This window comes from Puma concolor, chromosome E2 (assembly GCF_028749965.1).
Source record: "Puma concolor isolate L17-30 chromosome E2, mPumCon1.1.hap2, whole genome shotgun sequence".
Classification (NCBI taxonomy): Eukaryota; Metazoa; Chordata; class Mammalia; order Carnivora; family Felidae; genus Puma; species Puma concolor.
This window is the reverse complement of record NC_141681.1, coordinates 54,783,309-54,809,041: the sequence shown is the minus strand read 5'-3', so window position 1 is coordinate 54,809,041 and position 25,733 is coordinate 54,783,309. Positions and strand designations below refer to the sequence as shown.

The 25,733-nt window shown below is 54.5% G+C and overlaps 1 protein-coding gene across 8 annotated transcripts; it reads right to left on the bottom strand.

Annotated features, from left to right (window-relative positions):
• Nucleotides 1-6,938: 6,938 nt before the first annotated feature.
• On the bottom strand, nt 6,939-23,807 carry MED25 (mediator complex subunit 25). 8 transcript variants are annotated; one of them, XM_086690460.1, is made up of 18 exons: nt 23,610-23,807; nt 23,468-23,513; nt 23,152-23,276; nt 15,943-16,041; nt 15,421-15,586; nt 14,991-15,153; nt 14,735-14,865; nt 14,355-14,442; nt 14,069-14,262; nt 13,521-13,649; nt 13,056-13,141; nt 12,920-12,977; nt 12,707-12,814; nt 12,397-12,585; nt 11,934-12,005; nt 11,583-11,801; nt 11,095-11,275; nt 6,939-8,774 (listed from the first exon to the last, which is right to left on the bottom strand). In XM_086690460.1, exons 1-18 carry the CDS (start codon nt 23,741-23,743, stop codon nt 8,530-8,532), a joined length of 2,433 nt encoding a protein of 810 aa, XP_086546586.1. In that variant the 5' UTR covers nt 23,744-23,807; the 3' UTR covers nt 6,939-8,529. The 8 variants fall into 8 exon arrangements, with proteins under 8 accessions (XP_086546586.1, XP_086546589.1, XP_086546587.1 ...); XM_086690463.1 differs by having other exon boundaries at nt 6,939-8,645; XM_086690461.1 differs by having other exon boundaries at nt 15,421-15,541.
• Nucleotides 23,808-25,733: the final 1,926 nt, after the last annotated feature.

Here is a 25,733-nt window from a genome sequence, read left to right as displayed (position 1 = left end):
AGAGCCTGGAGCCTGTTTCCGATTCTGTGTCTCCCTCTCTCTCTCTGCCCCTCCCCCGTTCATGCTCTGTCTCTCTCTGTCCCCCAAAAAATAAATAAACGGTGAAAAAAAAAAAAAAACCAGAAAAGATGATTATTTATTATTTTGGGAGACAGTGTGAGTGGGTGGGGGAGGGGCAGAGAGAGAGGGAGATCCTAAGCAGGCTCCATACCCCCCGCCCCCCACACCCCCCGCAGCTCGAGCCCCACTTGGGTCTCGAACTCATAAACCGTGAGATCACGACCTTAGCCAAAACCAAGAGTCAGCCTTAGCTCAACCACTAAACCACGCAGGCGCCCCTGAATGTCTGTTTAAATGTTCTTAATTAAAACATTCAAAGTGCTTAGATGGGCATAAGTGCCATTTGCCATCTATTTCTAACTCCATCTGCCCCCCCCCCCCCCCCCCCCCCAATGAAAAGGATCGCACTTGTTGGGACTCCTGGGTGGTTCAGTCGGGTAAGTGTCGATCTCTGGCTCAGGTCATGATCTCGCGGTTTTGCGAGTTGGAGCCCCCCATCGGGCTCCCTGCTGTCAGCGCGGAGCCTGCTTCAGATCCTCTGTCCCCCTCTCTCCCTGCCCTTCCCACACTGGCGCTCTCTCTCTCTCTCTCTCTCTCAAGCAAACCTAAAGAGATGATTGCACCTGCTGACCCCATTATGGTCGAGTGGGGTCATGTGATTAGTTCTGGCCAATGAGATATGAGGAAAATGACATGTGCCTTCAGTGGAGCATTTAATTACCAGAGCAGGACGAAAGCTCTCTAAGCCTTTCCTGTGCTGCTGGCAATGTTCCAGATGTATCAGCATCACCAAGCTGACCCTCTATGTAGCAGGAGTGAGAAAACCCACCTCTGTTATTTCAAGTCACTGCAATTTGGAAGTTGTTCATGCAGCCAAACCCAGTCTATCCTGACATATGAATGTCCTTTTTAAATAATCCCGTTTAACCAACATGATTGAGTTTACTAAAACGGCAGATTGGGAGTAACTTCAGGTTGGATGTGTAGGTGACACAGACAAGGACACAAAGGCAACATGGACAAACAACAATGCCTTATACAACAAAAGGTGAGCAAAGTGATCTCTGTCTTGAAGTTTGTTTTGTTTTGTTATTACAAAGTTACGTTTAAAAAAAAAAAAAAAAAAAAAAACACGGTCTGCCAGATACATGCGTCCAGGCTCTATATAAGCTTCCTTAAGCTTTCTCATCATGATTTCTAATTATCTGTGGGCCCACATCAGCTTGGGAGCTTTGTAAGGACAAGCATCCCATCACGTGTCACTTACTCACAGCGATGTCCCAAAAGCCCAACAGAGTTCTCTACGTCCAAATGCTCGTGCACCCCCAGAACGCCCTCCGCCTCTACACCTCTATAGAAGTGGGGTGATGTGTTTGACACCCCATTCTCCCTTCCAGGGCACACCAGAAAACCACGTGTCCCAGCTTCCCCCATAGTAGATGGGGGTGATTTCATCCTCACCAGTGGAAACATAAACGTGAGCACCACGATGTCGCGAGCACCACCTCTGGTCACAGGCAGGTAAAAGCCTGTGCACCCAGTCCTCTCCATGCCCATGCTCTACCCCCACTGTTGGAGACCAAGGACCTCAAAATGGAGGGGTTGGCTATTGAATGAAAGCAACGGGACCCCTGAGTCACTCTTGGTGGACAGCCACCAGGGGGAACAGCTTGATCCACATTAGACTCCAGGTGGTGGCGGGGGGTTATTTCTCACGAGGGTCCTTCAAGGTCAGCTTATCAGAGCTTCCCCTGACAGATACGAGAGAACTTCACGGCCACAGCCCTGGCCTCTAGCAGGCAACCAATCAATATTTTTCAAACACATGAACTGTAAATTTATGACCTCCAGTGTCAACCAGAACGTCTAGAAGGTTCCTCTAGGTGCTCAGGAGTAGCCTGTACAGCAGAGTGGGTCAGATTGGATGTCAAGAGCTGATGCCAGCCTGGATCACTTAATTAAAAAAAAAAAAATATATATATATATATATATATATATACACACACACACACATATATATATAGATATAGATAGTGTATATATATACATATACATACCATCACACACACACACACACACACACACACACACACACCATTCTAGGGGCGCCTTGGTGGCTCAGTTGGCTAAGCATCTGACTCTTGGTTTCGGCTCAGGTCATGATCTCACAGTTCATGAGTTCAAGCCCCGCATCAAGCTCTGTGCGGACAGTGTGGAGCTTGCTTAGGATTCTTGCTCGCTCTTTCTCTCCCCTTCTCTGTCCCTCCCCCACTCCTGCCATCTCTGTCTCAAAATAATAAACTTAAAAAGAATAGCATTCTTGGGAAAGCAATAATGATAGATAGTATTTCCTGAACACTACACTTAGTACTTCCTTTTTAAACTCACACCATGAGGTTGGCAATCTTGTCCTCACTCTATAGGTAGGGAAACCAAGGATTAGGAGGCAAGAGCCTGAGGTCATGGCTGAGGACAGGCCAAGGGGGGTGGTCTTGAGGAGGGGTTCTTGATTAACCTCGGCAGAAGCCCTTGACTCACTTGATGGAAAAAATGAGGGGCATCAGGCGTGAACGCCTCACTTTCCTGTCCCTCCTGCTCAAGACACACCATGGCTATCAACTCAGGATGGGGCCTTCCCATCCCTGTTACCACAGCACTTCTCACACCTGCCTCTAGCCACCACCAGTTCCAAACGCTCCGAGAGCTCTTCCTCCTACGGAGAGGACTGTGTCCCGCCCAGCCTCTTCTGATGCGGTGAGATCTATACCGGCGAATTACTGAGAAAGCAGATATTTTTGGAGGGGGCGATTTGGCAGTTCTGTCTCGGTTTAAAGCGGGCACCCCAAAAGTCCAGAAGCATCCTCTATGACTAACAATGGGGGGCGTAAAACACGGTGGCATTCAGGGGCGCCTGGGTGGCTCAGTAGGTTAAGCGCCTGACTCTGGACTTGGGATCAGGTCATGATGACCTCACAGTCCGTGAGTTCGAGCCCCTCACTGGGCTCTGCAATGACAGCATGGCTCCTGCCTCAGATTCCTCCCCTCTCCCTGCCCTTCCCCCGCTTGCACGCTCTCAAAATAAATAAAGACTTAAAAATAAATAAACAAGTAAATAAATAATAAAAAACGGTGACGTTCACACAAGGGAATACTCTGGAGCCATGAAAAAGAACAGAGGGCTTTTTGCCCTGGAATAAACCACAAGATGCCTTGTCAGATGAATAAAGGAATCTACAGAATAAAATAGGCTAAATCTAAGTTCTAGACATCTGCTGTAGGACATATTGCTGACAGTTAGCAATCCTCTACTGGGCGCTGAAGTTTAGGAAAAGGGCAGAACTCATGTTAAGTGTCCTTACCACATAGACATAGACACACACACACACACACACACACACACACACACACACACACACACGAAGGGACACAAGGAAACTTTTGGAGGTGACAGACAGAGGTCTATCTTGATTGCAGGAATGACTTTATGGGTGTACGCATATGTCCAAACTCATCAAAGTGTATACATTAAATATGTGCCAGGTTTTGTTTATCAATTACACCCCAGTAAAGCTGTTTTAGAAATATAAGTGGGCTTGCCACTGGACAGCAAAGCCAGAAAATGAATGTTTCTGTTTGCTTCCACCTGCCTGTGTAGATCTTTAAAGGATACATAAGAAACATGGCAATTGAGGGGCACCTGGTATGACTCCTAATCTCAAGGTCATGAGTTCAAGCCCTATGCTGGGCATGGAGCCTACACTCAATCAATCAATATAAATAAATAAATAAATAAATAAATAAATAAATAAATAAATAAAATTCTTAGAAAATTGGTAATTGATCTCCAGGGGGAGCTGGGAGAGACCATCCATTGGGTTAACTCTGGAACCTCTTAAAGTGTGAACCATATGGAGGTTTTATAAACACAAAAAATAAATTCAATTTTTACAAAGTCAGAAGTAGAAACGAAAACCAGCACCCTACTCGATTTTGAACTTTTGCTGTTAGGAGCGTTTCCCACAGGAATGCCGGCACAAGGGAGCAAAAGTAGACACGAAAGTATGTGCACACTCATTCTCCGCAGCGTTTTTAAGTGAAACTGCACAGCTAGCCAACTGCCACCCACAGTGTGGCAAACAGCTTCAAACCTGGCCCCCACACCCCCCACACCTCGCGGGATCACATTCTCATTATTATGCTTCAGTGTGGGCTGGGCCTACTGAGTGGTCGTGACGCACAAAACACGGCAAGAGTGATGGGGATATCGCTCCCACGATTGGGTTACAAAAAGACGCTGGCTTCCCTTCCATCTTGGGTGCTCGCTCACTTCCAGAGAGGCCGCCAGCCATGCCGTGAGCTGCGCTATGAAGAGGCCTTCACCTGTGAGGCACTGAAACCCGCCCACAAGCACAGAACGAGCCGGGAAGTGGGCCCTTCCCCAGTGGAGCCTACGGATGAGACGGCAGCCCTGGCCCACAGCTTGACCGCAACCTGGACAGACCTTGAACCAGAGGCAGGAGCTCTGCTGTGTCTGGATTCCTGACCCAGGGCAACTGTGAGGCAAATCCTTGCTATTTAAGTCACTGGGTGGTGGGGGTTGTCACACATCAACAGTGTGCACAGACCAGATGGCGTGCGGACTTGGCCATTTAACAGAGCCAAGTGTCATGAATGATGTGGACAGAAGGCCACTACTTGATTGGAAAAACAAAACAAAACAAACAAACAAACAAACAAACCCAAGACAAACTGACCCCACGAATGTAAAACATTTAAGAAACTATAAACGTCTCTACAACCCAATGCATGGAAACCCAACACCGAACTGGTACGTCTGCCTCTAGGGAAGAAAGTGGTTTGCTCAGTGTGTGTGTTCGGGGTGAGAGGGGAGAAGAGGTATGAAAGGGAACTTTTTATGCGACACGCTTCAGTGCCTTTGTAGCTTTATGAAACTGTAATCGTGTGTGGCATCAATATATTTTTAAGGTTAATTAAAAAAAAAACCAAGATGGTGGAAAAATATGTATTAGTGAGTTTGGTGTACCTTGAGACAAATAGATCCTTTCTAGAAGGTCTCCTTTTTCTCATGGTCTTCCTTCCTGTCAGCTGGGCATTTTCTCTCACCCAAGCCAGGTTCACAACTATTCATGTGTTGGTGTTTAAGCGTTTTTTGCCCTCCTTTTTTTTCTAAAGTTATGTTCTACCATCGGGCGAATTCTCGGGAATTTCCTACTTCCAGCTCTAGATGCATGGTCCAAAAGCAAACTGATCAAAAATGAAATGCTTCCAACTAGTCACTCATCCAGTTCCGACGGTCACGGATGCTCTGGTGATTCTGACAAGTTGGCATGCACCGTTAGAAACAGGTTGGCCCGCTACACTTGCCTTAAGAGTGCACTTGCGGGCGCCTGGGTGGCTCTGTCGGTTAGGCATCCCACTCTTGATTTCGGATCGGGTCACGATCTCATGGTTCGTGAGATCAAGCCCCGTATCGGGCCCTGAGCTGACCGCATGGAGTCTGCTTGGGATTCTCCGTCTCCTCTCTCTCTGCCCCTCCCCCGCTTGCACATACGCGTGTGCACACGCTTTCTCTCAGAAATAAATAAACCTAAAAAGCAAAACAAAGCGCATTTGGCCAGTGAGGACAACAGAAGCTAAGAGCAGCTTTCCTGTGGGGAGGACTGTGCTGAGCCTGTCTCATGCTCGATCCTGTGAGGAAGCCGCTATTTGACAAAGGGAAAACTGAGGCTCAGAGAGGCGTGGGGACCTACCCAAAGCCACAGAGCTCGTCGATGCAGGAGCTGGCGTTTAGACCCTGTTACTCTAAGGTTTTCCACCATTTCCTTCTACAAAGTAGCCTCGATACTACCCTGCACTCAGAGAAAACCTTTCCCCAAAGACTCATTACTGGTGATGGCTGGTTCTAGGGCGCTTAAGCACTTAGCCGACCGTCTTTCCCTGTATGGACCGTGAGGTGAGCAGGTGAGCCCTAGGTGTCTAAACGTTCTCTCCCGGGACATTCTAGCAACCCTGGGCTTTCCTCTGCCTCACCTGGGGAACACGCACCCGTGAATACATCAGGACGGTCCCTTTGGCTCGCGTCCCCGGGTGTTGAGGTCGAGAGGCCCTCGCTGGCCAGACACGGACAAACGAGCGACTGGAAACGTTTCTCTTCGATCAGTTTCTCCCGGACCCCAACCTGCAAGGCTATTCGGCCAGGTGGAAACAGCGCCGGCTGCTCCCTCCTGGTCTCTCTGCGGCCAACGTGGCGATCGCGCCCTCCTGGAAACACTCCGCTTCCACGACACTCGCCTCGTCCTCCTGCCTCCTGGCTCCCTGCCCAACCTGACGTGTGGCTCTGTCCCAGGGCTGTCCTTGTCCCCGTGTCTTCTCCTTCTTCCAGAGGTCGCAAAATGGCGGCCCGGTGGCCTCGTCAGACCCACAAGCGGATTTTGTTTGGTCCTCACAGTGTTTTTGGTTGCAATTTGAGTGCCGTTAGGTGGGGCAAGCACTCGACAAGTTCGCCACGGTCCCCGTCACTCCCTATTGTCTTCCACCCGTCCGCTTCACGCATTTCCATCACCTGCCTGGTCCCTGAAGCCATCTGAGTTTTCAAAAGCCCCTGCTACACACGCTGCCTGGGAAACGTCACCCGCTTGCCCTTCAACTACCACCGGCGTCTCCCACTCCACCTTTCGTCTGCAGGACAGTCACCCAGGGAGCTCGTTCAAAGGTGGCCGATTCCCAGCCTCCCTCCCTCCCCCAGATTTCACTCAGCAGAGCCAGGGCAGGACGGTCAACTCAAATGCCTACGGGGGCCAGGCGGGCCACATAAATGAGTGAACTAGCCAGGCATGACAAAAGTCGACGGCCAGAAATATCATCAAATTGTATCTTTACTGAACGATGGCGAATGCACGGAACACAATACAAACATGTGTGATACTGGCGTTCATATTTCAAATTCAAAATTGAAAAAATACAGATTGAAAAATAGAAATATTTAATTATTAAAATTTTCTCTTTCGTTACTTCTGTTGCTCCTTTGATTTGAAGCCAAAGGCTGACATCATCCCTTCCGCACCGAGAGGTCAACGTCAGGCCTTTGGATGTCACGGTGGGACGGGACGGGCAGTTTAGAATTCAACCCTGAATCCTGAACTGGGAACGGTATTTCGTTTGATTCAGTTTTGTAACGGAAAACAGCCGTTCGCAGGCGTGGGTACTTCCAGACACAGAGACTCAAAACAACTACTGGGGAGAGTTGTACGGCTGTGATCTTCACCAGAATCACATCTAGGAAACCAGCACCCTATTGCACTGTGGTTCAGTAACTGCTCGGGTCTGCATTCACACGATCGACAGCAACCCGCAAAGGCCAACCGCGCAGTGTTAGTTCCTTTTCACAAAGTCTGGATGCAGAGAGCCTTTAGGGGAATTTGGTCTTGAAGCCCACAGTCTGGGTGAATGCGGTCCAGGCCGTGTCTTTCGCTTCTGGAAACCCAACCGTGGCAAAGGAAAAATACTCCTTGCCGACGGCTTCCCCATCTTTGCCGGGACGGGGCAAACACGATCATACATTCAAGTAGCTGTTTGTGAACATCTTTGCAGAGAAACAGTGTTCAGAGGGGTTGTGACCTCCACCGGAAGTCTTTGACCGACCTTCTCAGGGGGTGTGGCCTTCGCTTCATTGGAAAGGAACCGAGGGGACAGATTTCAACTGTTCAGGTTCCTTCCACACCATCACGTGACGACCAGGTCACAGTGCTTCTGGAAAATACATCAATCAAGTTCACATTCAACCTGCCCACGGTTAAAGGTCAGGTGTCGTGTCGAGGACGTCCACGGTGTGTTCCGGGTACTTTGTGAACGCGACTCAATTCCTGGCAATTGAGGCAACGAGCCAGCTTGCATCCTGGCCAGATGTTGCCCCTGTGACTGAGGAGTCCTGACAATGCCCACCCCCTCCCCGGGACACAGGTCATTAGGTTACCGCACCTGTCTGCCGCCGCGCTTAGGAATTCTCGCCAGTCTATGTGAGGCTTGTCATTTCTCTCGGTACATAAAAAATAGCTCAGCTCCCAGTGCCGGGCCTGCCTCGGCACCGTGTCACAGGCTTCTTCGGTCCGTCAAAATCCTCAACACCACAAATAAATAAAGCTAACCGGCTGGCAGTAATAGTTCGTGAGCGACGACAGAAAAGGCCACAAATGATCGGACTCTTTCAAGCGACCGGACTTGGAAATCCTCTGGTTTATCTTCGACTCACGGTGCGACACAAATGTCCGTTTGGCTAAAGCGACAGTCTCGACTGGCGTGTGTTTCTGTCCGGGATGCGTCATCCCGCTCCTTTATAAACTCGCCGTCTGTGGAGTTTATAATGCCCGGGGAAGTTCTTTTCTCGCTACTCTGGAACTGCGTCTCGCGGCCACGCCACGTCTATGACCTGCTTTCTTTCTGAAGCAAACCCTACTGACGTTTGAGGCCCTTTTTCAGTTCATTGAGTATCGCGTCTCGCGTCTGTTCCGTGTACTGGTCGAAGCTCTTACTGTGCTTGGATTCATAATGACGTCTCAGGTTGTATTCTTTCAACACAGATACGATTTTTTTGCATATTAAGCACATAGGCATACTCTTCACTTCCACAAAGAAATAGGCTCGCTCCCATTTTTCTCGAAACACGTGGCCCTCTCGGTCTCTCTTTCGTTTTGCCACTTTTGATAGAGACATGGGTACAAGAAAGGTTTCACTCTCCTCTGATCACTACCCCGGGAACAACCACAGCGCAAGCCCAAAGGCAACGAATGACCCTCTGCCTCGCGGTGGGAGCCAAACAGGAGTGGTGGGGACTGTGGCGAACCAGAGAGCACACGCCCCATTGATGGGGGCAGCTCCAGCCCGTTGTTGCTAGGCAGGAGGGCGGGCCCGAGGTGCCAGAACTTCTGACTTGTCGAGAGGAGCCAAGGCTGTAGATTGTGTGTGTGAGTGTGTGAGTGTGTGTGTTTGAATGTGTGTGTGTGTGTGTGTGTGTGTGTGTGTGTGAGAATTATCCTGATTTTTACAACTAACTCGTTAGGAAAAAAATGCTACGTATGCTAACACAGGGAAGGCCAAACAAAACTCATCTGCAGAGTGGCCCATGGGCCACCAGATCGCAACCTCTCTCCTAGGACAGGGCCCAGGAATCTGATGTTCACCAGCGTCCCAAACCACACGGATGCTGGTGGTCCAGGCACGGACCACGTTCTGAGCAATGCTAGTCTAGAGTCTGACAACAGGCCGTGAACTCTCTGCCTCTATGCCGGGCCACCCTCGTACTCCAGATCGTGTCTGTACCCAGCTGCCCCTGGGTGCCTGAGGACGCTCTTTAGGGCTCTTGCCTCGCCACATTCCAAACCTGTACCCTGCCACGCTTTCCCTCTCCGGGACAGGCACCGTCCACCCTGTCTAAAGCCCTGGGAGGTCAGGCTCTAACTGGGACCCGGGGCTGGCCCTCTCCTCATATGTGACCCTGTCCGCTCCTGTGGCTTCAACAATCAAACATACACCGTCCCCTAAAAACACATCCTGAACTCCCAACACGTCACCTGTGCCTTGGACGTTCCCTGGACCCGTCAGCGCTCACTACTGGTTCCTCCCGCTTCCCTCACTCAGGGAGGTTCCCCCATCTAACGGCACCCCCGGGCCAGAAGCCCACTCCACCACCCCTTCACCCCCACTTCCTTCACATGGCGTGCCAGTCCCCAGACTCACCCTGCTGGCCCTCTGACTCGGTCCCAGCCCCTCCACTGGCCTCTCTCCCCCTGAGGCCACTACCCTAGCCTCCTCCCTGCGTTCCTGGCCTGGTATTGATTGCCCTGTCACACTCCACAACCCAGAGGCCCTTTCTCACAGTGGGCTGACCCCGGCCTGCTCCCTGCATGTGGCCTCCTGTGGCTGAGTCCCCAGGACAAACCTCGAGTCACCCCATGTGGAGCCTGGGCCTCCTCCCAACCCGGCACCTGCCCACCTCTCTAGGCCCTTCCTTCCTCAGGCCGGACTCGTGTCTCTGAACATCCCAAGCTTTCTCCTGCTTTCCCACTGTCCCCGCACCTCGATCACCATTGGCCTCCTTCCTCCCCAGCCTCGTTGACTCCTGCTTCTCTCCCAAGACTGCTGAGCCCGGCCAGCTCAGAGGCCTCTTCCGGGGCCCACACAGTCCCCGCCCTACCTCCACGAGGGCACGCAGTCCTGTGGGCTGTGCCTGCCTGCCTCCGTGTCCCCCCCAAGCCAGGCTGCACCAGACTGCCTGACTCACTGCTGAGGCCCTGGTGTCACCAGCCCGGAACCTCAGGGACATCTGCTGAAGCGAGAACAAGGACAGAGAGGTCTCCCCCCAGGTGTCCTCCTGCCCAGTCCTGGGGGACGTCAGTGACGGGAGCCGGGGCGTGTGTTAAAAGGAACTTTATTGGGTGTCGGGGGTTCAGATGAGATCCATGAGGATGTCGTCCTCCATGACGCTGGGCTGCAGGCCCGGCTGAGGAACCGGGCCCCGGGGACCCCCGCTCAGCAGCATCTGACCTGGGGGGCAGTGGGGAAGGGACTGCATCTCCCAGTAGTCCCTGGGGCCCTGAAGGGCCCTGGGCCTGCTTCCTCCCTCTTCCTCTAGGAGCCCAACGTAATGACTTTTCTAGGAAGCCCCAGGGGGACCCATCAGAGGCACCTTCTGGCCCCGTCAGGGCACAAATGTACTGATTCCCATGAGCCTTTACAAGGCCATCCCCCCAAATACTTCTCTGGCCCTAAGACTATGCTTCCCTTCAGCCCCAGGACACGCAGGAAAGGAATCACGGAAAGAGCTCTTGTCCCACTAGGTCTCGATCCCCTGGGCTGTATTCTCCAGAAGCCCTCAGAGCCTCCCTAGAACCAAGGGGAGCCAGCTTCCATTCTTGAATCCAGGACTTCACTTCCCAGGAGCCCTTGGTCTTGAGGCTCTAGCCAGGGGCTGCTGGGATACCTGGTCCAGACCCCTGCCCTCCCCAGGGACCTCCTTACCTGGCAATGGAGCTCTTGGGGGAAGCTGTGCGGGCCAGGACTGGGCGGGTGGTGGGTGCAGGAGGGGGGGCCCCAGCTGGGGTTGCCCCAGGCCCTGGTGTGGTGGGGGCAGCAGTGCAGGAGCCCCTGGTGGCTGGAGATGGTGGAGGGAGGCTTGGGGTGGGGGCACGCCAGTCTGGGGCTGGGAGATCAAAGAAAGTGGCTCAGAAGACCCCAGCAGAGAGCCCCCCGCCCCACCAAGCAGCCTCTAGCACAGAAGTTGCCCAGAGAACATCTCATCCAGTGGTTGGGGGTCAGGGGTGGCCTTTCTTCAAAGGAATCTTAAAAGAAGCCCATGTAAGACACACAGAAGAGCCGGCCTGCCTGGGGCCTGTTCATACCCTCTGATCATAGCCAACCTCCTTCCTCCCAAACAAAAGGACCAGAAACATCAGGGCCCAGGGCCCAGGCCCCGTGGCTCCCATCTGCCCCCCACCCCTAAATCTCACCGGCGGTGGGTTGAGGAGAAGACTCCGCAGTTGGGGGTTGGCCCCAGGGTTCTGAGGCCGAAGGATGGGTCCAGGAGGGGGGGGGCCGGGGGCTGCTCCAGGAGGGCCTTGGGGGGCGCCCGGGGGGGCCTGGGCAGCACCCTGGGGCTGGGGCTGTCCCGAGGCCGCAGAGGCCCCCACGGTGCCCTGAGGCTGGGGCTGTGGTGGGCGGAGCTGGAGCTGGTGGGAAGAGATGGGGGTGAGGGACGAGGCAGAGTCCCCACACTCCTTGGCCTCCGAGGTCAGGTCAAGATGACAGTGTCCTTTGGGGTCTCCCCTCCCTGGCCCTGACCCCATCAGCCCTCTCCTCACCAGATTCTGTGAGGGTCTCGCCTGGTCCTCCAGAATGGGGCCCAGCCCGGGGGGTGCCTGCTGTGCCCCCATCTGTGTGGGACAGGGAGCAGGTCAGTGACTGGGGGTGGGAGTGGGGGGTTCCGCATCTGGGGTGGGGAGGAGCATTGTGAGCCCTGAAGGGGAACCTGTGAGGAGCTAGGAACGTTCTTTGGGAGTGGGTGGTCTGGGAACTAAACCTTACTCTCCCCAGTCCCCAAGAGGGGGCGGCCTCAGAGATCTGACGCAGACACGGAAAATGGTACAAAGATCACATGAAACCGTGGGGATGGAACTGAACTCAGGCGGCCGTGTCTTGGAGAACAGTGGGCACTGGCAGTGGAGCCCAGGAGGGATGCCGGGGGTCTGGGCATGGGGATGCGGGGATGTCAGGGGGGGCAGGCAGCCGTGGGGGGGTGGTGTGCCGGGGGCCAGGGTCACTCACCCCGCGCTGCTGTTCCAGCTTCTGCTGCTGGACCTGCTTGTGGTTGGTAATGACCTGCCGGATGCCGTTGACGAAGCCGCTCTGGTCGTAGGGGATGAGGCCCATGAAGATCTTCTTCTTGGACGAGTACAGGAGCATGAGCACACGCACCTCGCAGGGCGCCGTGTGGGGGAAGTGCACGCAGCCGGCCTGGTGAAGGACGATGAAGCAGTCACCTCCCCACAAGGAGGAGCAGGAGGAGGTGGCCCCTCGCCCCACCAGGTTCTAGAAGCCCTACAGGTGCCCGGGTCCCGCCCAGACGCAGACTCACAAAGCCGTTGCCCATGATCCGGTAGAGGCCTTTCAGGGATTCCAGGTCCTTGTTGGTGAAATGGAACTGCACCATCCTTGAGTTCCGGAACAAAGGGCCCAGGGTGGTCTGGGGGAGACACGGGCCAGCCAGCACGCTGAGTGGGGAAGGGAACGGCGGGGGGCGGGGAAGGGACGAGGGCAGGGGCTGGCGGCGTTCTCGCGAGCCACTCACCAGCAGCTGCTGCGGGATGAGCTGCATGATGAGCTTCTGGGGCCACTGCTCGGTCTTCCTGGGGCCGCACAGGAGAGGTGTCAGGAGGGTGGCGCACGCCCCGGGCCACCCAGCCCCCACCCCCACAGGCACCTACAAGTTCTCGCCATGATTCACGTAGACCTGGCACGGCAGCGACCGCGTCAGCTTGGTGTTGGCGTCTACCGAGGCGGGTTTGGGCTTCTGAGCGGAAAAGTGGCACGTGTCACGGCGAAAGGGACCCCGAACCCCAGTCCCCTCAATGTCTCCTGCCCTAGGCTGGGAGCCCCAGAGCACATGGGCTCCCCTGGTGTAAGTCCCACGAGCCCTGGGCCCCTCCTCCAGACCACCAATCCCACAAGCTCTGGACGCCATGATCTCCTGAATCCGTCCCGACCCTGAACCTAAGACTTCTTGGTTCTTCACCTGCGACACAGTTCTCACTACGTCCCTAGTCCCAAACCCTGAGTGAAAAGTCCCAGGCTTCTCTCCTCAGGACAAGTCCTATGGCCCCATAGGGACCCCGGCCCAGTCCCATGTCCTAACGGGCCACGAAAGCCACTTGGCTCCTCGTGCTACTCACCTCCTGCCACTCAAGGACCCCGCTCCAGGCCAGGAGTTTGTTGGAGACTGACTGCTGCCCACCAAGGGCCGGGGCCCCCAGCTGGGCTGGGGAAGGGCCGCTCACCCCGCCTGGGGCCACTGTGCCCGCCTGCCAGAGGGGGGAGGGAGGACAACAGAGTAGGGTCAGAGGGTCTCTCGGGAGGCACAACCGGAGGCACAGACAGACCGGCGGGAAGAACGGAATGCAGGTTCCTTTCTCAAGGACTCGATGGTCCCTAGGACCATAAACCTCTGTAGGATTTGAGGACTGAATGCCCATGATGCCCTGACTCCGGTATCCCTTAGAGTCCTCAGCCGCTCTCCCCCTCCAGGAGCCAAAGCCCCACCCACGATTCCGTCCCCACACCTTCCAGTCTCGGTCATCGGTGGCACAAGCCCCGTGAACCCGAAGACTCAGAACAAGACCCACGTGCCCTCACACCCTCCTCGGGAAGGCGAGCTGCTCGGCCTCTGCTCTGTTAGCGGCTGGAAGGAGCAGGGCGGTGGGGCAGGCGTGCGAGCACCTACCATGGACGGTGCCCCAGGTTGTGCGGGCGGGGCCAGGCCCGGGCCGGGAGCCACGGTGGAGACCAGGCTGGCCTGGGAAGCAGGGGGTGGCTTGGGGGCGCCAGGGGGCCCCGGGGGTAGTGGTGGGGCCGGTGCCTGGCTGAAGGGGGGACCCACTCCTGGAGCGGCTTGCTGGAGAGGGTTAATGGGTGAGACTGTGGGAGAGACCAAGAGAAGAGGTGGGGACCGTTGTGCAGAGAGGCCTGGCTGACCCCAGCCCACCCCGCAGCCCGGCCCCAGGACTCACAGCGTGGGCCCAGCCCAGCCTTCTGGTTCTTGGCGGCTTCCACCGCATTCTGGGCAGCCACCTGAGCTGCGCTCAGGTTCCCAGGGACCTGGGTGGGGAGAAGGTGATAAGGGCCACGCACCCCAGTCTTGGTGCCCCATGGGGTCATGCCACTGTGCCCCCACAAGGCACAGTTACGCCAGCTACAACGCAGCAGGAGCTCACGGCTGCCATCACACCATGGGGACATGACTCTCCGGCCCGAGAGTCCCACCCACCCTGGTGTCCCCGTGGAGACTCCCATCACCCCATAAGCCCCAACATCCTGCTAGGTCTCTCCTGAGAGGCCAGGGCTCCCGCTAGGCCCCAGGAGCATGTCCCCTTCCTGGCAACATCCATACCTGGTACTGCTGGGGGACCGGGGGCAGAGGCTGCTGGGGCGCTGCTGAGAGTGAGGCGCCTGAGGGTGGAGCTGGAGGCAGGGGCACAGGCTGCTTTGGCTGGAGGGGGCCTGGGGCTGAGCCACCCCCAACTGAGAGTGAAGGATGGACGACCAAGCCCCGTGAGAAGGGGTTCGAGAGAAGGGAGAGAAATCTAAGTCAGAGGGAGCGTGGTGGGGGGCTGCCCCCCACCGTCCCACCGGCACCCGGGCCTCACCCGGCAGCACCAGCCCCCGCACCAGCACCATGTGCCGGGGGTCCTGGCTCACATCTGTCGGTGGCTGCAGTGGCTCCAGCATGGCCGGGGGAGCCGCCTTCTCGAACAGAAGCCTCAGGGCAGGCAGCTTCCGGGGAGACACGATGGAGAAGTGGATCCCTTGCTGCAGGAGAAGAGATGAGTGGTCAGGGTGGGGGCCCGGGGGCCAACCCCCAGGTAACTGCACCTGCTGGGCCCTAAACCCAAATTCCCATCGGGCTCTGAGACCAGTGACCACGAGGTGCTGCCCCAGGGCATTCTGGGTTATAGCTCTTCCAAAAGGGGTCAGCAGAGCTGGCCACTCTGACGCAGGAGTCCGGGCCCCGGCGCTCTCCTCCCTCAGCTCTGGGACTCCAGCCTGTGTCCCTCCATCAGACTCAAGAGTCCTCACCTCCCCGATCTTCTGCACGAGACTCTCCGTCGTGTACCCAGAGTACGTGGTGCTCTCGACGGCGGGCAGCAGGTAAGGGGGCGAGTTACAGATGAGGAGGCAGACGCGGTGTGTCTGGCCACTGCCAGGGATAAGGAAAGATGTGGAGCCGGGAAGAACGGGGGCCCTGAGAAGGGACAGACCCGGCACCGGCAGAGCCGCAAGTCGGGAGTAAAAGCCCCACTTTACGGCTGAAAACACGGAGGCCCAGAGAGGTTTCTGACTCCCTCTAGGTTGCCCGGCTGGCAGGGGAAGCAGGAGACGGACCCGCGGCAGGCTGCTCTTCCCAGTGAGGACACTGAGACCGGCCATGGGCCAGGGGACGCCTCCCACCTCCCGCCTGCCACCCCCAGCGCTCAGCACTCAGGGCCCACCAGCTCCTCCCAGGGTGAGGCAGTGGGCGGAGTCACGAGCCAGAGTTCCCAGCCAGGTAGAAAGGGACACCTGGGCCCCACGTGGACCCCACATGCCGGGCACACTCACATCTGCTCCCGCATCTTCTTGAAGTCATCGAATAGCTGCAGGGCGGTGCTGAGGCCTTCCGCGATGAGGCTGCAGGTCTCGCCTCCCCCGCCCATGAACCTGCAGGAGGCCAGGCTGTCAGCCCCAGGGCGTGGGGGTGCCCGGCGGCCCCCAGGGCCGCCACCTCCCAGCCCCCAGGCCACACCTGGAGAGCCTGCACCTGCGTGTCGCCCTCCTCTCCACGCTCCACCACGCAGGGACACTTGCACTCCCTGCTCTATCCCCAGTGCTGACACAGTGCCAGGCCCAGAGAGTGAGGACAGGGGCCGCCCGTCATCTCCTGTGAGGGAGGCCCTCTCGCAAGAGGCCCTGTCAGAGGACAGAACGGGGAAAGGCCCCGGACACCAGGCCTATGATCCCGTACTGTGTCCCCATCCCCGCACACCTCCCCTCTGGGCCATCTGTTCCCTCTTTAAAGCCAGCCCTGGCCCCAGCCCATGCCCCCCACCAGCCCTAAATACGGGGGCCTCCGCTGTCCTCCCAGCATCGAAGGCTGACCTGTGTCTGTCCCCCTCCACAAGAGATATGGAAATCCTAACCCCAGTAGCTCAGAATGCGCCCTTATTTGGAAACAGGGTGTCTACAGAAGTTATAGACTACGCTGAGGTCCAAGGGTGGGCCCTAATCCGGTATGACCCACGTCCTTATGGTCAAAACAGGGAAATGTAGACACGGAGACAGACATGCTCAGAGGAAAGACAACGCAGACATATGGGGAGAATGCCACGTGGAGACTGGAGTCACACAATCACAAGCCAAGGACCGCCTGGGGACACCAGACCCTGGAAAAGGCAAGGAAGGATCTTCCTTCCCCTACAGGCTCCAGAGGGAGCACGGCCCTGCTCCAAACCCTGATCGCAGACTTCTGGCTCCTGAACTGTGGGTCACTACCTTTCTGTGGCTCTAAGCCAACCCGTTTTTACTGCTTCATTATGGCAGCCCCAGGAAACGAATACACAGGCCCGCCCGGGTTTCTCTTGCATCTGACATGGAGACAGGTCACCAGAGCCCATCTCCCGTGGGGCACGGCATAGGGAAGGCCTCTATCTGTGTGAGGCTGTTGTCATGATTCTTCAGGTCACATGGCTGTGAGGCTGACTCTGCCACAGGGAATGTTTGTGCAGGTAGGGCCCCTCTCTGGAAGATTTGAGGGCTCTGTCCCCTTGAATTGTATGGCCCCTGCACTGGGGCCACACATGCACACATCTGAGTCCTCTCTTACCCCCCGCCCCCCGAGTCTGACATGAGGGAGACATTGGAAAACATGAGTTAAAAACGAATTGTCGGGGGGACACCTGGATGGCTCAGTTGAGTGTCAGACTTTTTTTTTTTTTTTTTTAATGTTTATTTTTGAGAGAGAGAGAAGAGAGGGCAGACAGAGAGAATCCCAACCAGGTTCTGCACTGTCAGCACAGAGCCCAACTCAGGGCTCGAACTCACAAACTGTGAGATCGAGACCTGAGCCAAAACCAAGAGGCAGACACTTAAATCGATTGAGCCACCCAGGCGACCCTGAGAGTCCAACTCGGTTTCGGTTCAGGTCATGATCCCAGGGTCTTGGGATGGAGTCCTGTGTCGGGCTCTGCACTGAGTGTGAAACCTGCTTAAGATTCTCTCTCCCTCCCTCTGCCCCTCCTCTGTGCATGGAGGTGCTCTCTCTCTCCCTCTCTCTTTAAAATGGGGTGGGGGGGGGGGCCTGAATGGCCATGGGGGCCTGGCTGGCTCGATGAGTAGAGGATGCAATGCTTGATCTTGGGGCTGGAGTTCGAGCTCCATGTGTGGCATAGTTTACTTAAAATTAAAAAAAAAAAAAAATTGAAAACAAACAGCTACCGATCCAACCATGTCCATTAAGGCCAGAATAAAGCCAAGCTCTTATCTGGGCATCCGGGGCCCTCTGTGCCCCGGACTCTGCCCAACTACCTGCTCCATCCTTCTGTGGGTACGTCTTCCAGAATGTCTCACGTGTCCCTGGTCTCCGCAATCTGCCACATAACCAGTCCTCTGCCTGTGCTACCCACCGCCCCATGACCACATGCCAGCCCTCTTCTGGCCCCGGAGGAAAATCCCTGCTTATCTATCCTGTGACCCCTCCGCCTCCAGCCCAGAATCCCCTCCTCCAGGAAGACTGACTCACCTGCCACCTGACTTTAGCGCCGCCCCACCCCGCAATCATATCCCACGTCACTGGATACTGCGACCGACAAAGCTTCCCTCCGTGGCACACCCGGAGCCAGTGACGTGGACCAGGTGGCCTGAACCATCTCAGCACGTGCCCCAGGTGTCTGAAGACACACAGGGCCTCAGAAAACGCCTCCTGGACCAGTGAGTGGTGCACCAGCAGCCAGGCCGACAGCCACGGCAGCTCGAGCCCCCTGCTCCTTAGCCGGGGTCTTGCATGACTCTCTTTCCAGTTTCAGGCTTCTGCCCTCTGCTCCCTCCACGCCGTGTGTGCTCGGAGCCTGAAGCCTTCCTTCACTGCACTGCCCCTTACCCCACCCCACCCCACCCCCCGCCCAGCTCCCAGCCCTCCTCTTCCTTACCACTGACACTCTGTTCTGCAAAGGAACTTTCGAGACCACAGAGTTGGAGCAGATCCCAATGAATGAACCAGCCTTACATCCAACCTGCCACCGCTGTCTGTTCCTGAATAAATCAAACCACTATTTTCACAGGCCTTTTTGAGCCAAAAGTTCCCTGGGCTGGGCCTGGCCAGAAGGCAGTGGGGGTGAAGATACGAGCAACTGCTGCCCCGCGTGCAGGGCTCCTTTTAGGGGCACAGAAATGCTTGGGGACCAGACAGAGGTGGTGGCTGCACTGTGTGAACTTACGAAATGCCACTGAATTGTTCACTTTAAGATAGCCACCCAGGGGCGCCTGGGTGTCTCAGTCGGTTAAGCATCTGCCTTCGGTTCCGGTCACGATCTCACAGTTTGTGGGTTCGAGCCCCACATCGGGCTCCCCGCTGTCAGCATGGAGCCCGCTTAGGAGCCTCTGTCCCCTTCTCGCTGCCCCTACCCCGCTTGCGTACTCTCAAAAATAAATAATCCATTTAAAAAGTTTCTTTGAATAATCACCTCTGTTATGTGAACTTTGCCTTGACTTAAAAAGTAATTTATGAGGGAAAGCGTGATTGGCCAATCACTTCAAGATCCTAAAACCTGCTTTTTGCCTTCCTGAGTGTAAGCTGTCACCAGCTCAGAGAGATAATGTAACGAATGTTTTGCCCAGGAATCAAGAAATGCTGGAAAATGGAGGGGGAGGAGGGGGCAGAAATAAAATCTGGCCACTTGCAGGCAGGTTTTGAATACCGTAAGGTTTACAACGAGCCTTCATTCCAAACAAGCCCCTCAACGATGCGAACCGTGAAATCAGATGAAATACAAGTGCCCTGGTGTCACGGGTGGGCTGACTGGTACTGCTTCCCAGGCCCCTTGCTGATGTGACACCCTGAGTCTGCACCGCCCGCTTTCACGGGGTAGTAAGTCCTTGGAGGTACTGGCCGAAATGAATGAATGAGAACAGCAGCCAGGCTTGCCCCACCCAGCTGCTCACCCCACGTGAACACCCCCTCCTGGAGGGCCAGGACCTGGCCTGTCTCATGTCCCCAACTCCTCACGGCCTAGGACAGTTTGCTCCACAAACATCCATTGCATGAATGAACGAACGCGGGCATGCACGAACAGACTGTCACGATGCTAGGGAGAAAACGCTCAGGGCTCTTTTCTTTCTACCTCTATTGCTTTGGATTCTGGGTCACTTGCTGCAGAGGAGGAGGGGGGAAACCCACCTCTCTTGAAAGAAAGGAAATGGAACAGCAGAAATAAATCCTCTCAAAGCAAGGACGTTTCAAAAGTCACATCGCCTGCTTTGTAACTTAAGTTGCGGACATTCTGTGAGAAGATAAGATTTCCTCTCCGAGTGGGAACAAAACCCGCTGACTCTCTTTGTGATCTCTGTGCCAGACCTCCCGGAAACGTCACAGAAACCAGAGCGAGATGGTTACATAGGACTTGGTAAAACAATGACCGCTGCGAACGGCAGATAATGGCTTAAAATGTTTATCAGCTGACTGGGAGGACTCCACAGTGAGCGCACAGCATACAAAGCTTTTTCACTTGGTTAAAAGTACAGTGTATTCTAAGATGATTAAGGGGGAGGCATGGATATGTGCTGAATGTGCTCAGAAACTACTTCCCTCTTCTCTTCCAGATGCTTTGGAAAGATTTATCTATTTATTTATTTGGTTTTTTCAACGTTTCAGTCTTTACTTATTTAACTAGTCTCCACAGACATCGTGGGGCCTGAACTCACGACCCCAAGATCAAGAGTCGCATGCTCTTCCGACTGAGCCAGGTGCCCCTCAACGCCCAACCATGGAAAGTTTTGTTTTGTTTTTTTTTTTTAACGTTTATTTATTTTTGGGACAGAGAGAGACAGAGCATGAACGGGGTAGGGGCAGAGAGAGAGGGAGACACAGAATCGGAAGCAGGCTCCAGGCTCCGAGCCATCAGCCCAGAGCCCGACGCGGGGCTCAAACTCACGAACCGTGAGATCGTGACCTGAGCCGAAGTCAGACGCTCAACCGACTGAGCCACCCAGGCGCCCCGGAAAGTTTTAAATAAGGGGGTTTAACTGCTTTTCCTGACACTTAAACACCCACCAGAAGGCTTGGTTTCTTGGGGATGACCTTCTCCATGGCTTTCACTCATTCATTTACTCAGTCATGGTCTCCTGGGGCCTTCTGGGTGCCAGGCCCCAGCTGGAAACAAAAAGCAGGGGAACACCAGGGACCTAGACACGCATAGTCCAAAGGCGTGGGGCCGGGACAGGGGAGGGAGCAACTGGCGGCTTGCCAGAATCAGGGAAGGGACATCTGAGTTGAGTCCCGCAGCTCACGGCTCACCGGGAAGAATCATTAAGGACCATTACGCGTGTTCTGCACGTTCACTCACGCATTCACTCTTTCCCGCACGGTTTTCCTTAGACCTCCTTTGCGCCAGACCCCGCACTTGGTGCTAGGGACTTGAGCGACATCAGACATGAACTTGGGCCTCAAGGACCCCCATGTCACATTATTCAAGCCTCACCACATTCTATCTCAGCAGTGCTCAGCTGGAGTGGATTTTGCCCCCCGACCCTGACCCAAGGGGACATTTGATAATGCCTGGAGACATTTTGTGGTCACCGCTTGGGAAGTGGCTACTGGCATCTGGTGGCTAGAAGCCAGGGAGGCTACTGAACAGCCTGCGGGGCGCAGGACAATGAACGATTTGACCTAACGCGTCAACAGTACTGAGCTTGAGAAATGCTGCTCTGTCCGGACCACTAACTCCAATGACCACGAGGGGTCAAACTTGGGTGTCAACTTCCCAGTGAACGTGCAGCACCCAGTCCAGCACACACGGCCTGGAACAAAGCAGGCACCCTGCAAACAGTTGCTGCACGGACATGTGAAGGGAACAGCAGCCACGAGCCAGTGCGCTTTAATGAACTCTAACTACAGATCAGAGCTGGGGCCAGGCAGCACAAAGGCACGGTGTGAAGATTAGCTCCGGGGAGCGCCCTGGGGGACTCGGTCGGTCGGTTAAGTGCCCAACTTCAGCTCAGGTCACGATCTCACCATTCCTGAGTTCGAGCCCTGCGTTGGGCTCCGTGCTGACAGCTCAGAGCCTGGAACCCGCTTCAGATTCTGTGTCTCCCTCTCCCTCTGCCCCTACCCCGCTCTCCCTCTCGCTCTCAAAAATAAAAAATAAATAAGAAAATAAAAAGATTAGCTCCTGGGATCCTCCCAGGAGCACCGAGATACGGATCACTGTTATCCATTCACAAACCAAGAAACTGACACAGGAAACAATAACAACCACTAACTAACAAAGCACTTAAGTGCCACGTGCTGTCTTAAGTAGTCATCAAGTCAATATGATTCCCAGAGAATGCCTACAAAGTCATGGTAGCCAGGTCCCTCAGTGGCCCCCACTCCTGGTATTCATACCCTTGGCATTCGCCTCCCTTCACACTCCCCCTCACTGAACGGGACTGACTTCTAAACTGGACAGAACGTGACAAAAAGTAATGCTGTGTGACTTCCAAAACTTGATCATAAAAACCCTCGTAGCTTCCTCTTTGATCTGTCGTGTTTGCTCAGTCTGAGATAAGCCAGCTGCCACTTTGGGAGCGCATGCCGCAGCCACACAAGTGAGCCACCTTGAAATGGCTCCTCCAGTCCTGCAGATGACTGCAACCTCATGAGACCCTGAGCCAGAACTATCCTGCTAAGCCACTCCTGAATTCCTTACTTATAGAAATGGCATCAAATAGTCAACATTTATTGTTTCAAGCCGCTGTTTTGGAACACTCTGTCACGCAACAGAGAATAAGGAATACGATAAGCAAATAACACAAGTACCATTAACGTCTTCCCTTTAGAGAAATAGGAGAGGGCCCTCTGGGTGGCTCAGTTGGTTAGGCTTCTGACTCGATTTCGGCTCAGGTCATGATCTCACGGTTTGTGAGTTAGTTCGAGCCCGACACCGGGCTCTGTGCTGGTAGTGGGGAGCCTGCTTGAGATTCTCTCTCCCTCTCTCTCTGCCCCTCCCCTCCTCGTTCTCTCTCTCTCAAGATAAATAAACAAACATTAAGAAAAAAGAAATAGGAGATAAGCTACGTTAGGCACAAAGGGAGCAGGGACTCCTGGATCTCGGAGTTCTGTTGTGGTTTATCCGTGATGTGACCCCAGGCTGTCTGCACCCGAAAAAGCCTGTAATGTGAACATTCAAAATCCCATCCAAAGCACAGAGGGATCTATATCCTGGCCTAGTCCCACCCGCCTTGCACTCAGGCTTCAAGGTAGCCCTCTGAAAAAGGAAGACGGGGAGTACAGATGAGACACAGCAGAAACCACGCGGAGAATCACACGGTACAGGTGGGGGCTGGCCCTCCGCAGGCCTCCTAAACTGGGAAGGTTGCTCTACTTCCAAACCGGATGGCAAAACTGCTGAGCACACAGAACCCACCACGGAAGTGACTAGGGACAAAACTCCCTCCCCGACCGTTCAGCCACCCTGTGTGAAGGGATGGTTCCCGAAGCTCAAGGCAAGCCACCATCGGTTCATGGGCCCTCACAGGGTCCCCCCCCCCTCCCCACCCCAAGCACAAGGAAAAGCTCACTTAATGCCATCGAGCCAGGTGACAAACTCATAGGCGCTGCTGGTGGGAGCGTGACACTGTACGTAGGACTCAGGAGCGCAGTCCACCGTGTTGAACACCACGAGGCTGTACTGGGTCCCCCCATACTGGGAGAGGAGGACAGAGAAACTTTTCATCTGGGACCCCACCTCCCACCTCCCGCAGACACAGGAGTCGGGGCCCCGGCGCCCTCCTCCCTCAGACTCAGGAGTCCGGTTCCCGGCCCCCTCCTTCCTCAGACTCAGGCGTCCGGTCCCCGGCGCCCTCCTCCCTCAGACTCAGGAGTCCCAAGACTCACGTCTCCCCCGAAGTCCGTCTCAGCAGGAGGACCACCATTAAAGTACCTGTGAGGGTCGGAGGTAAAAGGTCGGGGTCAAGCCAAGAGGCTGTGGAGAACTAAAGTCGGAGGGCGGGGTTGGAGTCGCGGAAACGGCACTCACTCGATGGCCGGAAGCAGGTAGTGCTTGCGCAGCCCTTCGAAGTAAGGCCCCAGGTTGGCTGTGCCCTCGATCACAAACACCACGTCAGCCACGAGGCCCCCGGCGCGGGCCGGGCCCTCCGACCCGGGGACCATGCCCCGCGCAGCAGCAGCCACCGCCGCCACCGCCGCCGCCGCCGCAGCTTCTGCGGGAGGAGCTGCAGTGCGCCTGCGCTGCGCGTGCACCGGCGCCGGACGTCTCAGCTGCGCTGCTGGGCGTGCCCGCGGCCATGTTTGTGCGGGGCACGCAGGGCTCGTTGGTTCTACCTCCATCCTCGTCCGCACCCACCGCGAGCGAGATGAAGCGCATAGCGAACCCCTTCAGGAGCCTGACGGGGGAGATTGAATCATTGTCAGGACTGTGGAGAGTGGCACGTATTGAAAGAGGCACCGTCAGCCGCCATGTTTGAGCGAGGCGCCAGTTCCGACTCTGGTCTCAATGGGAGGGTCAGAAGACCTGGTTGCTATGCAACGCGTACGCTGCCCTAGTTTTCTAACGGAGAGATTAGGTTTCTAGTTCAGTTTTTTTTCTGGCGGGAGGAGATGGAGGGGGAGGGTCGCGTGAAGGCTCCAATCACAGCCTCAGAAATAGGGTTACTAGGCAACGCTTAAGGCTGCCGTCCACTCGGAGGGAAATGAAGCTGTTCTTCCCACTCAAGCCGAATTCCGACCCAAGTGGCGGTTGCTAGGCAACCCTTGATTGTTGTTTTCTGGGAGAGCAGCCAGAAACTGGCCTAAAACATAAATACATTCCAGGCGGATTAAAAATGTAAATGCGAAAAAAAAAAAAAAAAGTAAATGCAACAAATGAAACCTTAAAAATAGCTGAAGTTATAAAGAAACACGCTGTATAATCCTGGAGGCTGGAAAAAGAGTTTATCATCACAGCAAAGTCAGAAAACATAAAATATTGATCAGTTTGTCCAAAAGTCTCCATGAACCAAGTTGAAAAAAAATATGATAAACTGAGCAAGTCATTTGTAACATACATGTTGACTGAAAAACTACACAAATACATCTTACTAATCAATAAAAACTTAGGAAAATACAAATACTTTTTTTTTAATGGTAAGAAGGCTCTTCCCCCACACAAAACAATTAAAATTGGCGAATAAACATCTGAAAACTGCTTATCTTCACCAATTAAAAAGCATTCTACCTTTGTCATGCTGATTAATGTTGGAAAGAATAATGTCCATGAGGGTGGGAGAGTTTGGGCTCAAAATCTCGTGGGGGTGTAAATCAGCACAATTTGCTCCAGTGCAATTTGGCAACGTATTTCAGAATAAAAGGGCGCGTTCCTCTTACATACAGTTGTATCACCACTTTGTCACATTTACCTTATCCACCACTTTTTGCTTTTATTTTCTTTGCTGAAGACTCTTTTTTTTAAAAAAATTTCATTTAAGTAATCTCTACACCTGAAATGGGATTAAAACTCACCACCCCGAGATCGAGAGTTGCATTCATGTTCTTCTGACTGAGCCAGCCACGCACCCCTTGCTGAAGCCTTTTAAAGCAAAACCCCAACATCCTATCATTTTACCTCTACAGGCTTGGCAGAACTCTCTAAGAAGTCACGGGCATTTTCTTACACAGCCACTATGCCATTATCACCCCAAACAAAATCATTTCTTAGTATCATCTAAATCCACGATCAAGGGGTGCCTGGGTGGCTCAGTTGGTTAGGTGTCCGACTTTGGCTCAGATCATGATATCATGGTTTGTGGGTTTGAGCCCCGCATCGGGCTCTGTGCTGATGGCTCAGAGCCTGAAGCCTGCTTCGGATTCTGTGTCTCCCTTTCCCTCTGCCCCTCTCCTGCTCACTCTCTGCCTCTCTCTCTCTCTCTCAAAAATAAATAAACATTTAAAAAAAATTTTTTACTAGTAAATCCACAAATTTCCCCAATTCTCTCAAAACGTCCTTTTCCATTTGCTTTATTTGCGTCAGAATCCAAAGACCAAGCACATATTTAGACATTATATCTCTCAAATTTCTTTTCATCTAAAGCAGCTCCCATCTTTTGTATGCCAGTGTAATTCGATTTTAATAGAATTGTAAGGAAGATTAAATTGGAGCAAGGAA